The sequence below is a fragment of the Limulus polyphemus genome, unplaced genomic scaffold (genome assembly GCF_000517525.1).
Source record: "Limulus polyphemus unplaced genomic scaffold, Limulus_polyphemus-2.1.2 Scaffold970, whole genome shotgun sequence".
Lineage (NCBI taxonomy): Eukaryota > Metazoa > Arthropoda > Merostomata > Xiphosura > Limulidae > Limulus > Limulus polyphemus.
In genome coordinates this window covers 125,120-139,695 of record NW_013666580.1, presented here as the reverse complement: position 1 = coordinate 139,695, position 14,576 = coordinate 125,120, and the positions used below count along the sequence as shown (strand labels likewise).

General features: G+C 33.7%; 1 protein-coding gene across 7 annotated transcripts in view; it reads right to left on the bottom strand.

Moving 5' to 3' along the window:
* Positions 1 to 4,228: 4,228 nt before the first annotated feature.
* Positions 4,229 to 14,576, bottom strand: part of LOC106461484 (synaptic vesicle glycoprotein 2C-like) — a 64,432-nt gene continuing 54,084 nt past the window's right edge. For 6 of the 7 annotated variants that reach the window (XM_022388453.1, XM_022388458.1, XM_013921308.2 and 3 more), the window contains 2 exons: positions 11,224 to 11,383; positions 4,229 to 8,864 (listed from right to left, as the gene is read on the bottom strand). In XM_022388453.1, the coding sequence (XP_022244161.1) occupies positions 8,684 to 8,864; positions 11,224 to 11,383 (341 nt within the window). In that variant the 3' untranslated portion in view covers positions 4,229 to 8,683. The remainder of the gene's footprint in view (positions 8,865 to 11,223; positions 11,384 to 14,576) is intronic. The other variant, XR_002610992.1, reaches the window with a different exon arrangement.

Genomic DNA, 14,576 nt, shown 5'->3' with positions numbered 1-14,576 from the left:
CATTACCGTCAGAAATAGTCACAAAGTCCTAAGTTTGGCTGAGTCCAGTGTTTGACTGAGTCAAGCACTTGAGTGAAGAGCAACTTTGTGAATGAAATACAGTCGTGCTAAAGTTGTGCCAACGTTTTATCTTGGTGAAGTAACAACTATCCACTGGGCAAAGTTCAGTACTCAAAAGAAGTATCCCAAAGAAAATGTAAACATCAACCACCATCTACACTATGGCATTGGTACAGCATAAAAAAATCATGTTGATAAGTTTGTTAACAGACAACCAGGTGAAATGATGTAATATCATGGTGTGAGAGACATTCTTATCCTAGCAGAGACAGCATTTTTGGAGACTAGGTTTGAAGTTGCAATATCAAATATGTCAAAATGGAGAAAGAAGCTCACAGCAGCATTTGGGATGATGTACTTCATCCAGCCTGCATCATGTTTAACTCATATTCCGCTGGGAATAAATAAACCACCAATACTATTTGGTTCCATACTGTGGAGTCATTGGATGCCACTTAGTGAGCATAGTTTTTCCAGGTTTTCCCATGATGTTTTTGATGCAGCATATGCCAATGATGTCTTCTCCCAGTTGTCACTCTGTAAGGGGTACCAAAGCATATTTCATGTGGGAGTTAATGAGTCACCCATTACAGCAAGAAAGGTGAAACTACTCATTCTATCTGACTGCTTAGCAAGTAGAGGAGAATCATTGATAAACTATGGTTTCTACTGTCCTGGCTTAGGAAAAATAGAGGAGCTCAACGCATGCCTGGCTACTGACTTGGGGAAGCACAATACTCAGCTTGCATCTAAGCGATTGGTTGTCAGCCCAGTTCTTTTAGGGCTGGGTGGTGTTTGGTACCTGCCAATACAAATACATGTGCAAGAGATGAAGTTCCTGTTTGGCACAGAAATTGCCAATGTACTATAGGCTTGACCAAAATGTTCGCATAATGTTCTATATTGATGTTATTGTCTTAATGTATGGAGTAACTATTGAGTAAATGCCCGAGTAGTAACAGAAAAGGTAGCATATTATCAGACAAACATCTATGAGTTGTTATTCTGGTCTGTATAAGTTGTATTGACCATTTGTTTGTCAAAACACACATATATACGTGTTTTGTATAAAAGGGTGTTTTTGTATAATCTTTTTCAAAACAGATCAATACTTTTTTCCTGCAATTTCTATGTACTTGGTGTAGAATTATACCTGGTCTTGTACAAGAAGTTATATGGCATCAAATTGTTCGACTGTCCAGAAATGGTATGAAGTAAACAGACATTGCCAGAACAGTAAGGTACCCTCAGTGCACTGTAGCCCAAATCCTGAAATGTCATCAGAATACATGAAACATTGTTCCAGGAACGTTTACTGGTGGGTGCTGAAAACTACTACCAGAGATGACTGTGTTTTGATCAGGATAACAACTCAATATCGATAGAAGTCTTGCAACATCTTACGACAGAAATGGCATGAACACATTCATTCTAGGGTATCCAGAAGAACAGTGAAAAGGAAACTGACCAAATGCGATTATTTTGCAAGAAGAGCTATCTGCAAACCAACATTAATAAGAATTCACCTCCATCACTGTGTTGCTTAGGCAATACTGCATGCCAACTTACAGTTAGGACAACGGCAACATGTCATTTTTCAGATGAGCCCTGTTTCCAGCTTGTTAAAGTTGATGATAAGATTCGTGTTCGTCGTTTGCCTGGAGAACAGATGAAAGAACGCTGTCTTTCCCACAGGAGGTGGTGCAGTATATGTTTGGGCAGCTATTAATCATGATGAAAAACTTCTCTTCATATCCCCCCAGAAAAACGTCCATGGTACATCGTACAAGCATCACAAGGAGACGATATTTCTTTCATATGCTAAGGTAAAGTCTAGCAATAACTTTGTGTTCGAGGATGACAATGATAATGCCACTGCCCATAGTGTGTGTATTGTACTGTGTACCAGATTATGTTGACCAGGAAGACGTTACAAGAGTACCGTGACCAGAAAAGTATCCAGATTGTAATCCCATTGAGAACTATTGGGCAGAACTGAGCCGGAAAATTGCTAACCACGACCCTAAACTAGCTACTGTAGCTGAGTTTCAGTGTCTTTTAGTGACAAGTTGGGATGAAATCATGGTGAATTACATCAATAATCTTTCCTTTCAAAGGTTATTAGAGTACAAGGAGGGCCATACAAGTACTGAATGTTTAATATGAACTGATATAAGGTTACAGGTGTTAGTTATAATAATTTGATGTTATCTTTTGTCATTATATATGTTTTGGTAAGGTTTTGTTGTGGTATGTGAAATGATAAATTACACATCTTTATACACGAATCTGATAAGATTGTTCTAATAACTCGTTCATGATGTTCATAGAACCTGTCTCACTATACAAATTACATATGCAGATGTTGAATATAATATACATTTCCTAGTCTGACAACGATAAGTGTATTGGTATTCCATCTTAATAATAACAATCTTATTTGTTACAAGATATGCAAACATTTTGGTCAAGACTGTACTTTCTTCCCTGAATGATGTTTTTAGAAACAAAGCGCTTATTGCAGCAGACTTGGCACTTGCAATGGATTTATTTAAGATAAACTAGCATCAAAATATTATCTAAATCAGATAATCTTCCAAGAAATATTTATTAGTACTTAGCAGTGGACTATCAGCATTGTGCAATGCCACTCATTCCCCCATAGAAAGAAATCCACTTAATATGCTACACATATTTTAGACAAAAAGTACACCAAATAATTTACAGTGAATAGAAAGAGTATATATCACTCTTACTGCTAAACGTATAATTTATGATACTCAATAGACTGATAAATTAAAAATAAGAAAAGAATACTTCATCTTAAATATGTATTTATTGGCTTGTTCAGTCCTGGAAAATCAGCAGTGTTCACTGAATTCTAGGTGCACAGTACTCTCTCAGTATCAACAGCCAGGTCATAAATGATGTTCAACAGTGCCAATACTGTAAATTACATCTCTGTCATAGTATCTATATGTAAGATTTCAAGTGCCTGAAGAAAGAGAAGGCGAGCTCAACAGAAGCAGTATATACTAGCATGTTAAGCAGGACATTTAATACTGTATGAATGCTCATAGTGGTATATCATGTCAGTGTCCTATAAAACGGCATACAAATTATTACTGCTTTTAACAGTTCTGGAATACCACCAGAAGGAAATGCTCGAACTCTAAATTGGCACTGTTTAAGCTGGACAACATGGTATCACATATAACTATACTTAGTTTGGATCAACAACTTTAACAGATTCAAGCTCCATCACCAATTGGAGAAAATATGTTAAAGATGTACACCTACTTTACTTCAACCTAATTTTCATATCCTCGTCTGTAATGGCATCTATAAATTGGTCATGTGCCAACAAATCCATCATTTCACAATTAACTAACTATACAAGATAATTGGATAATACTTTCCAAGTCTTCTAAATGTTCGACTAAGGTATTTTCTTTCCTCCATACCCTGTTTGAGAACTTTGATGCAGATACTTCCTTTTGGTGCATCAGCCTGAGCCTGTTGGATAAGGCATTTTCAGATGTTTAGTAGTTGTCACAGCTCACTGTTGGAAAATTACTTAATGTTGTTAAAGATGGTCCTTTTAAATGGGAAGTAAGATGAATAGCTTGTTGTTCACCGTTCCACCTGTTCACCTTGGAAATTATTTCGAACTAAGCCTGATATGCTTCCCATTACATATCTCCATCATATGTTCTTGAATTGGCCAACTAAATTTTGGAACTGGATTTGGTGGTTACATAGCTGATGTAGTTCTGGAAGATCCTACAGTCACATCTGACACAGCAGTAGTGGTAACAGGTATAGATCAAATATATTATCCTAATCGTTATTTTATCTGTGTGCTCATAATATTAGCCCTCAAGGAAATTGTACAATGAGGCCTGATATAGCACGGCTTTTTAACTTATCTTCAGAAGAAAAAAAAACAGACAAAATGGGGAACAAATACAAGTTTCTCACGATATGAATATATATATATATATATACGTACGTGCATATACAGATTCGTAGGTATGTTGTTGTTTCATTACTAGACAGCTATTGTCTATGTGGATGGCCTCGTTGGTATTTGCAATGTATAATTCTTATCGATATTAATATGGTGTGTGTTTTATGTTTTTTAAACATAATGCACCCAGTGAAAAAGTGAAGTATACATATTAACTGCTTTTATTCAACAAGAAAGAAATTACATTAATTTAATTAGATTGCAAGATGTTATTTTGACATTTACATGCTTAAAGTACTTCTATCTCGATACATTACTATCTCGGCATAACGTACCAGAAGTATCATTGATATTCTTCCATAGTTATACAACTTTAAACTTTAGGTAAACAGTCAGTAATATACTTTGTCAAATAAATGATGCTAATGTTTATCTAAGAATTTCAATATTTCAAAAAAATATATTTACTTTACGAGAAAAACTGCGAAATTAAGTGTTTAAAAGAAATTTCAAAGCTTTACTACACCGAAAAATCAGATTTGAAGAGATAATTATTTATAATATTATTAGACCATCCAGTTTTTCATAAAGTCTCATTATTTAACAACAATAAAATAAATATATTATTTAAGAAACAAATTAATATATATTTTTTCTTCAATGCACAGTTATTTTAGGGTTAACTAAACAAATACGTAATTTAAGATATCTTAAAAGGTTTCCGCAACCTTACAAAATGGGTAATTTTTTCAACTTAGGCAATGTATAAAAATATATGTAAATAAAGTTGAGAACTATCAAGGTAATTTTTCTTTTTCTCTTTGCCCTCCAGTGGCACAGCGGTACGCCTGCGTACATAAAACGCTAGAAACCGGGTTTCGATACCTGTGGTGGGCAGAACACAGATAGCCCATTGTGTAGCTTTGCGCTTAGCTACAAACACACTTTTTGTCTTTACTACACAAAAATGCTTATCCACTGTTAATCAAAAAAAAAAAGAAACCCAAAAGGCTAAGCGTTATGCTGCTTCTACCACAGTTTTAACTATGTGTTAAATTTTACGTTTTTACATTGTTTGTTTGTAATTAAGCACAAAGCTCTACATTATCTATCTGTGCTCTGCCCACCACGGGTATCTAAAGCCGGTTTCTAGCATTGTAAGTCCACAGACGTGCCGCTATGCCACTGTGGGGCTGGTTTTTACATTGTTAAATATATTAAATTTGTGCTTCTATTTTATAATGCTAAATAAAATTTATTTTGTACGTAAAAGTAGGTTATCCACAGCATTCAAAATGAAAAATAAGAACATTTAAAATATAATAGAATACATCATACACATTATGATAGGGCAGTATTTCATTACTTTCCTTCCATAAAATCTAAAAATTAATTTACTATAGTTGTTAAGTATCATTATTTTGACTAATGTGCTGAGAATAATTCATATTTCTGTTTACATGTATGTAAGGTTTTTATATTTAATTAAAGACGACAATGAATCACGCCTAGGATCACAGACTAAATTCGTCAAGATTAAATATTGGAAACGAACACTTGTTCTATATAATTCTTTAGAACAGACCTCTCAAATTGCAATGTTTTCAAACTCACTGGTCTGGATAAAAATAAATTTTATCACGCACAGTAAGTGTCACCCAGTCATAATTTATTTTAGACTACATCTAAATAGCAGTTGAGTAAAATCACAGCAACTGTTATTCTTGTTTAATGTCTAAACTCGATATAATAAACATATGTAGAAAACCCTAAATTATAACAGAGCATTTTTTGCTCAAAGCCTCGTTTAATAAACGATTAGATTCTGAGGGAGGTTAATCTGTTCAGTTACATTTTGAACATGCACTTTGTAATTTTTTTCAATCACACCTTACGTTTGGGTTGTGTTAGTTTGTTCAGTCACACCTTACGTTTGGGTTGTGTTAGTTTATGCAGTCACACCTTATGTTTGGGTTGTGTTAGTTTGTTCAATCACACCATACGTTTGAGTTGTGTAAGTTTGTTTAGTCACACCTTACGTTTGAGTTGTGTTAGTTTTTTTAGTCACATCTCACGTTTGAATTGTGTTAGTTTGTTCAGTCACATCTCACGTTTGAATTGTGTTAGTTTGTTCAGTCACACCTTACATTTGGATTGTGTTAGTTTGTTCAGTCACACCTTACGTTTGGGTTGTGTTAGTTTGTTCAGTCACACCTTACGTTTGAATTGTGTAAGTCTGTTCAGTCACACCTTACGTTTGGGTTGTGTTAGTTTGTTCAGTCACACCTTACATTTGTATTGTGTTAGTTTGTTCAGTCACACCTTACGTTTGGGTTGTGTTAGTTTGTTCAGTCACACCTTACGTTTGGGTTGTGTTAGTTTGTTCAGTCACACCTTACGTTTGGGTTGTGTTAGTTTGTTCAGTCACACCTTACGTTTGAATTGTGTAAGTTTGTTCAGTCACACCTTACGTTTGGGTTGTGTTAGTTTGTTCAGTCACACCTTATGTTTGAATTGTGTAAGTTTGTTCAGTCACACCTTACGTTTGGGTTGTGTTAGTTTGTTCAGTTGCAACTTGTACGTGCATTTTATTAATTTGCACAGTTATAATTTGCATATGCGTTTTGTTAATTTCTTCTTGATGCATAGGTAAATGATTTCAATAAGTCGAGATATGTTTTCACACAGAACGGCTATCCTTGTAATTATTACAATAAACGTGAGCAATGTTGGCTGTGGTTATTACGACAAATATAACAAAAAATATTATATATTCATACAATAAATAATATGGAATGAATTAAAATGCATAAATTAAGTTTGTAAAGTCATGCTAAGAATATAAATGAAAGACAACAATGAGCATAACCTAGTTTAGACTACCAGCTGTTTCATACTAATAGCCTTTCTGTAATATCCACTTGTAATTTAATGTTTACATGTGGCACACGAACAAGTAATGTAAAACATAAATAATAACTCCAAATTGTTCACACTTTTACCACACTTACTATGAACACTGTCAGGAATGTACATTGAAAAATGCTTCACAATATAACAACTACGAAAACAGAATTTCAAATCTATTTTGCACATCTGAAATGCACTTGGCACCAGAAAGACGAACATTAGTAAAGATAAATATCGAAAAAGAAAACATATAAAGATATATAATAAAAAGTTGGAATTCAAATACCTGGTAAACCTTTCTTAATGGATACAATAAAAGCATTACACACGTTAATTCTTGTAAATTTAAACGAAAAATAAACATATTACAAGAAAATAAATTCGCAAACGGGAAGCGAATACATTATTAGTGTTATTGAAACTGTGCGTTGTAAAGCAACTTACCTTTCAGGATTAAATCATTTATCATCATATTTCAAAATAATTTATAAATAATGTAATAATGTAAAAATAAATAAATAAATAAATTTTGACTAATTTGTTTAAAGTAAACATTGTTTAGGACTCATGGTATTCAGCGACCTCCAACGGTTTATCAACTGAAACAATACTATTATAATTTTGATTGCAAACATAATTCACACGATTGCTTGCAACAATGAATTAAATCATTTTAGTATTTAGTTATTCAATAGAAATAGCTGATTAAATCACTATCATGATATCATATACTGATACCATACGCTAATTAGAAATCTCTAAACAACAATAATTATAAGCACTATACATAACAAAATATGTTTCTGAATGAATTTTACAGAGTTTTCCACAGCCAGGAGTTATGTTTTTTATTTATATAATTAAACACAAACTTTTATTTTATGGCACATGAGCTTGAATGTTTTACACACTGGTGAATTTGTTATAATTAAAGCAAGTCCTTGGCCTTTTCCGAGTTTGTTTTACAATAACATAGATGGCAAGTGGCACATTATAAGAACCTGATACCTGTAAAACATAGAGTAGACGCTAAAAAATAACACAAGACTAGAGTGGTGGGTTCTACGATTTAAACAATAAATATATTAAAAATTTAATGATAAAACCTAAAACACAAGCACATTGAGTAAAAAACGGGATTATTGTTTTGTTTTCTTTATCAATTTGTAAATTATTTGTAGGAGACTTTAACAACTTCCACACAATCAGGTGTGGGGAATGTAACATCATTCAGTAACTTTATTAACAATTATATTATAAACAATGTCGAGTTTTCCCATAGCTATTTAAGACTTACAATAATATATTGGCTTCTAAACGATTTGTTTTTGTTTTATAAATTAAATTACCAAGACCGGAATCAACTGTTAAACCTCTCTCTTGAAAGCCTAAATTTGTTAATTTTATTTTATATTAACACTATTTTATATCGTAATTCACCAATATACACCGAGAAGATAAAGATATCAATCACCATATTGGGATTTCATTCTTCGAGAAAAAAATCAGTTTGGAAATTAAAAGTTTTCTTTAACTAAAATTTTCTGCAGTATTGCCCACCACATATCCCACTGTAATTTAAGAGTGTTGTTCATATATTATCGTAAGTTTTGTTTCAGGTGACAAAATTCCGGCCATCCCATCAGATCTCCTTCTCCCTTCACTGAAGAGGAGTGACTGCAGAACACGTAGTAAGTACAATCCGGAACTTGACACAAGTGGAACAAATTTTCCATACCCACATCACATAAGTGTATCTTTAGTTTCGGGCAACTTGAAAGCAATTAGACATCCAGTAAAAAGAACAATGGCGGTGGTCAGCATGGGCACTGCTTTGCTAATGTTGATGAAGTTTGCGAACGTCAGGCTTCCAAGAATGGCCGAAAAGCGACTAATCGCACTCAGAAAACCATATCCTGTAGTTCTGAAGACAAAGAAAAACTGTGAGTACATTGAGGTGTTTTCGAAGAAGACACAAACACACAAAGCTCCGGAATCAAAAAGACAATTGCATCGAAATGAATATAGAATAAGTAAAAAAATCCAAGTTATATCATATTAAAATAGATTTCTTATAGCCATCTTTAGTTCATTGTTTGCACTTTTCTTATTTTTTGATATGGAAAATTTTTAACGTACTTGAAAGTTGAAAGTGTGTTCCCATCGTCTTCAGTTAAACATCGCAGCTATGTGCTCTAGAAATGTTTAAAGAAGGTGTCACGCTACTCTGTGACATTAATCTAGAAATGTTTAAAGAAGGTGTCACACTACTCTGTGACACTAATCTAGAAATGTTTAAAGAAGGTGTCATACCATTCTGTGACACTAATCTAGAAAGGTTTTAAGAAGGTGTCATACCACTCTGTGACACTAATCTAAAAATGTTTAAAGAAGGTGTCATACCATTCTGTGACACTAATCTAGAAAGGTTTTAAGAAAGTGTCATACCATTCTGTGACACTAATCTAGAAATGTTTGAAGAAAGTGTCATACCATTCTGTGACACTAATCTAGAAATGTTTAAAGAAGGTGTCATACTACTCTCCGACACGAATTTAAAAATGTTTAAAGAAGGTGTCATACCATTCTGTGACACTAATCTAGAAATGTTTAAAGAAGGTTTCATACCACTCTGTGACACTAATCTAGAAATGTTTAAAGAAGGTGTCACACCACTCTGTGACACTAATCTAGAAATGTTTCAAGAAGGTATCATACCATTCTGTGACACTAATCTAGAAATGTTTGAAGAAAGTGTCATACCACTCTGTGACACTAATCTAGAAATGTTTAAAGAAGGTGTCATACCATTCTGTGACACTAATCTAGAAATGTTTAAAGAAGGTTTCATACCACTCTGTGACACTAATCTAGAAATGTTTAAAGAAGGTGTCACACCACTCTGTGACACTAATCTAGAAATGCGTCTAATTTAATATTAAAAAAAACTATAATCAGGGAGGATTTGTACGTGCTTGCGGATAGATGTCTTAACCGAATTAGTCTTTTTTGCATGCAATGGTTTGGAAAAATAGCGTAAACGTGTGGATGTTGTATTTTTTCTTGGACCTTTTTTATCTTACAAAAAACATTTTGTTTTTAATGTATGCATAACCTGTTCTTACGTGTTTCATAAATAATGTTTTTGAAAGTATTAAAACATGTCTCTTTATTTGTAACAAAAAAAGGCCAATTTCATAAAACAGACAAGTTATGTTCAGAACTATTCTAGTCTCATTGTTTATGTTAATTTTTGCCGAAGAAATAAAAATCAAAGATCAAACTTTGATATCCGGTTCCGGATCACTTATTTTGAAGGGCACTATATTCCAAGAAAGTGTTAAAAATCAGCTTTTGAGGGCGTAAAAATTTGAACATTTTCTAACAGCTCATATTACATAAGAAAACCTATATCATGGCCAGCCTAATATCTGCAGTTTCGTTTCCAGCAACATCAGCTTTAAACATTTTAGCTCGACCGATGGTAAACATGTCATCTAGTGGAACTTAACGTGCGAACTTCCACACACACCAGAAGCTCTACTGATTAAAGTTCTCTATTTTGGAGTAAACGTGCTTAATGAGAACTACAAATACTCGAAACTGCGACTCTAAATTGGCTATGGAATGGGTTTTTTTATATACTGTAAGCTAATATGTTGTCCCATTAATAGTTATGCCACTGCAACGGAAATAAAACAAAGCACCAAATGTAGCTGAAAAGTAATACAGCTTTACAAACTACTTTTCAATTAAAAATATAAATTTAAACTATATCAAAAACTATGTTATCATTTTTGAGGATACTGATAAAGGAATTTGCAATGTAACACTTTCACATTTCGAATATTTTGTATTTTTCTAGTGTTAATCATTAATGCCCAAGATGTTTGTCCAAATTACTACATGTTTTCATCATAGTTCAATTGAGGTTTGAATTTTTCCGAATGGACGTGTCCTTCTCCCCAGCACATCCTAGGAGACATGCGGAAAACATTACATTGAAATTCAAATCGCTCTAGTTTTTGTACGTGCCTCATTGGATGAACTAATTCTTTTCACGCTAATAAATGTCACCGTCATGTGTCCACTAAGCCCGTTAGCTGTCCATACTACGTTCGGATAATATGGAATGTTTCACAATTATATTTTTGAAAGTCTAACATACAATAACGATGTTTTTTTTTGGAAAACTAAACACTTGTAATGGCATACAACACAGCACTCTTATTTCATGTAAGCAGCACATATTTTTATACTTAGTGCAGCCGCTTCACGCTTACCTGAGAGTTGCGCAGTAAGACTCAGTTGTAATAACATCCAAAGCGTTCCATCCAGAGATTGAAATGAAGTTGAAAACAGCTTCAAACCCAATGACAGAAGCTTTAGTATCCAAGAACCAGATAAAGAAAGCACTCAAACTAGTCAGGAACAACGAAGAAGCTGTAAGCAGATACGAAAAATGAAAATGCTCAAATAGGAAATAAACTGAGGTGCGCAGATTAATTATGAACAGCGAATATGAAGTAAGCCATTAAAGAAAAGCACTCAAACTAGTCAGGAACAAGAAAGAAACTATAATCAGATACAGAAAACGCTAAACAGGAAAAAGAAAGAAATATTGAGATTAGTCAAAAAATGCGGAATAAGAAGTAAACTATTAAAGACAGTCAATAAAACTGGTCAGGAAGAGGAAAGAAACAGTTAACACACGGTTAAAAAACTCCAGTTAGAATAAATATATATATATATAAACATGAAACAATTGTAAGCATTCAAAAAAAAAGTTCAGAATATGCAGCATGCACTAAGAAATGAAGTGGAGAGATTTAAGTTAATCACCAATAAATTATCAACTGAATTTATGGTGCTTTAATTTCTTTTAATTCACCATTTAGTAACCTAAACTACTTTAGGTATGTAAATAATATTATGGTATCATTACGCACTGAACCGACTGTTTAATGATGATATTACAGATTCTTTTCTTTCACCAAATTTAAATATCAAAAATAGAATCAGTGATATAGACGTGAATTTGAGATTCTAGCGTCAATTTGCTTAACAAATAATGTAAAAATATAACCCATTAATTTTCTAGTAAGAGGAGACCTTCATTTAAAAAAAAATGTCTCTTTATTTTCTATAATGAAAATAATAATTCCTCCAGACTTTTTATTTAATCACTATGTTTATTGAATAATGTTGTTGTTAGTTGCAGAAGTCTATGGTAGTAAAGCAATGCTCTTGGAAATCTAGGGTAGTTTTATTATCTTTAACTTCCTGATCATTTGTGTTTAGTTGTTTCCCATTGTATTCAGCTTGCCGCAATAGTTGTGTTTACAGTTACGTGAACAAAACTGGGCCACTTAAAGTAAAAAAAAAGAGTTTTCAATTCTTGCATAAATTCTTGACTTGGTAGGAACTTAGTTTGAATTAGTTATCACCACAGTATAACATTTGTGAATAATGCGAAATCGAGACAAGGGTTGGAATGTGACGTTTAGAAGAAAAATGTAATGAGAACATTAAAACTATTTTCATATTCGATGTTTTGGAAGAAAACACCTCTACAGTTTAATGATTAACCTTAGCTACAATTTATATCTGTAAAAAAATGGCCAATTTTGCTAAATAGCGTATATTATTCCATATACACTGTCCTGATAATTATTGTCCTAATACGCTCTATAAACTATCCACAGATCTTCTCATTAACAAGTTACAATGTAAACCAAAGGCATTTCTCGACGCTGGCAAGCTACAATATAGATCAACCATACCTCTTACTACTGACAGCAGACATATTAAACAACTTCGAGAGGAGTTCGAAATGTTCGTGGGTCGACCTATAAAACAAATAGACAATTGTTCGACTATGATATATTTTTCAATATAATCTACTCCTGAGTCTATACACTTGTGCCATCGGTGCTCTAAGGTCCTTATATTCTTATGAAAAAGCCATCAGAGCTCTAAGGTCTTTATGTTCTTCTGAAAAAACTCGTATTCTTGGTCCTTAATCCATGACTGGACGGTATGTATAAGATAATTATCATTCTACAATCTTCGACTTTTCAGAAAGATTATTTTAAGATGAAAACCAGAAAATAGTCACTTGGAGCTAAATCCGGTGAGTAGGAAGAGGGTGACTGAGTGATTCGTAGCCAGCATTATAAATAGTTTTCAAATCAGCCCGCGATTTGTGAGCTTGGGCACTGTTCTGGAGCACATCTTTTTTGGAGCAATCCTCTCCTCTTTTCTTTGGGTTTTTTTACGCAAATTGCTGGTTAAGGACGCATAGTAATCTCCTTTCCAAATAATCAACTTGTAAAACGCCCAGGGCATCATCCCAAAAAACTGATTCCATGACCTTCGCAGTAGATGGTTGTGTCTTTTAACATCTTTGGGTTGGGTAAACTTGGGTGCTTCCATTGCAGACTTTCCCTTTTTATTCCTGGGTCGGAGTGGTGAATCCACGTTTCATCAAAAGTTACGAACCTATTGAATCCTTTGTAGAATATATTGGCTTTCAACATTTCGGATCCGTTTCTACTCAAGTAACAACATTTTTGGAATCCATCTGGCACTAACCTTACCCATGCCCAAACTTTCACTCTGAATGCTAGCTACAGTACTTTTACTGATTCCCACTTCCTCTGCTAACTTCTTAATGGCAATTCATCTATCCTATATAATAAAATCATGAGTTGTATCTATCCTTCCTCTTGTGGTCAATGTCGATGGCTGACCTGACCTCGCATCATCTTCACATCATTATTTACTCAGCACACCACTTTTTCACTGTTGAATAAGATGAAGCACCCGCTCCTAATGTTGTGTCCAGGTTCTGGCGGATTTCTTGTGGTGTAATTTTCTTTTTAACAGAATAGTTTATCACGACACGAAGTTGGATCTTCTCCGTGACGTTTAACAATGCTCACTACTTTCCTTCAAAACTCCACAAAGCACAAAATAAACTTAAGTTACATAATACGTGTTGTTTACCCATAAAAATGTTCAAACTTAATAGTTATCACAAAAAATAATATATTACAATTTTTACTTTAGGTCGGGGCACGAACTTTTCGGACATCTCTGGTGCAGTTCTTGCTGTTTACAAATTACAATGTAACCACAATTCTTGTAGTTGACAACATATAATGCAAACAAAGTATGCTGAAAATTACAGAACAAACGAAGTACAGTTCTTGCTGTTTACAAATTACAATGTAACCACAATTCTTGTAGTTGACAACATATAATGCAAACAGAGTATGCCTCTTGCTGCTGAAAATTACAGAACAAACGAAGTACAGTTCTTGCTGTTTACAAATTACAATGTAACCACAATTCTTGTAGTTGACAACATATAATGCAAACAGAGTATGCCTCTTGCTGCTGAAAATTACAGAACAAACGAAGTACAGTTCTTGCTGGCGAGAGATTACAGTGAAAGTATCATATTCATAGCTATCATACAATATATTATTGAATAATTACGATGCTTACTGGTGAAATAAGAGATGTGAAAGTAATCACGCTCTTGTTCGTACGGATAATAAGAGATGTTATCACTTTCAAGGGTGACATACGGAAAACAGTATAGATAAACACAGCCATTGATGATTGCAGG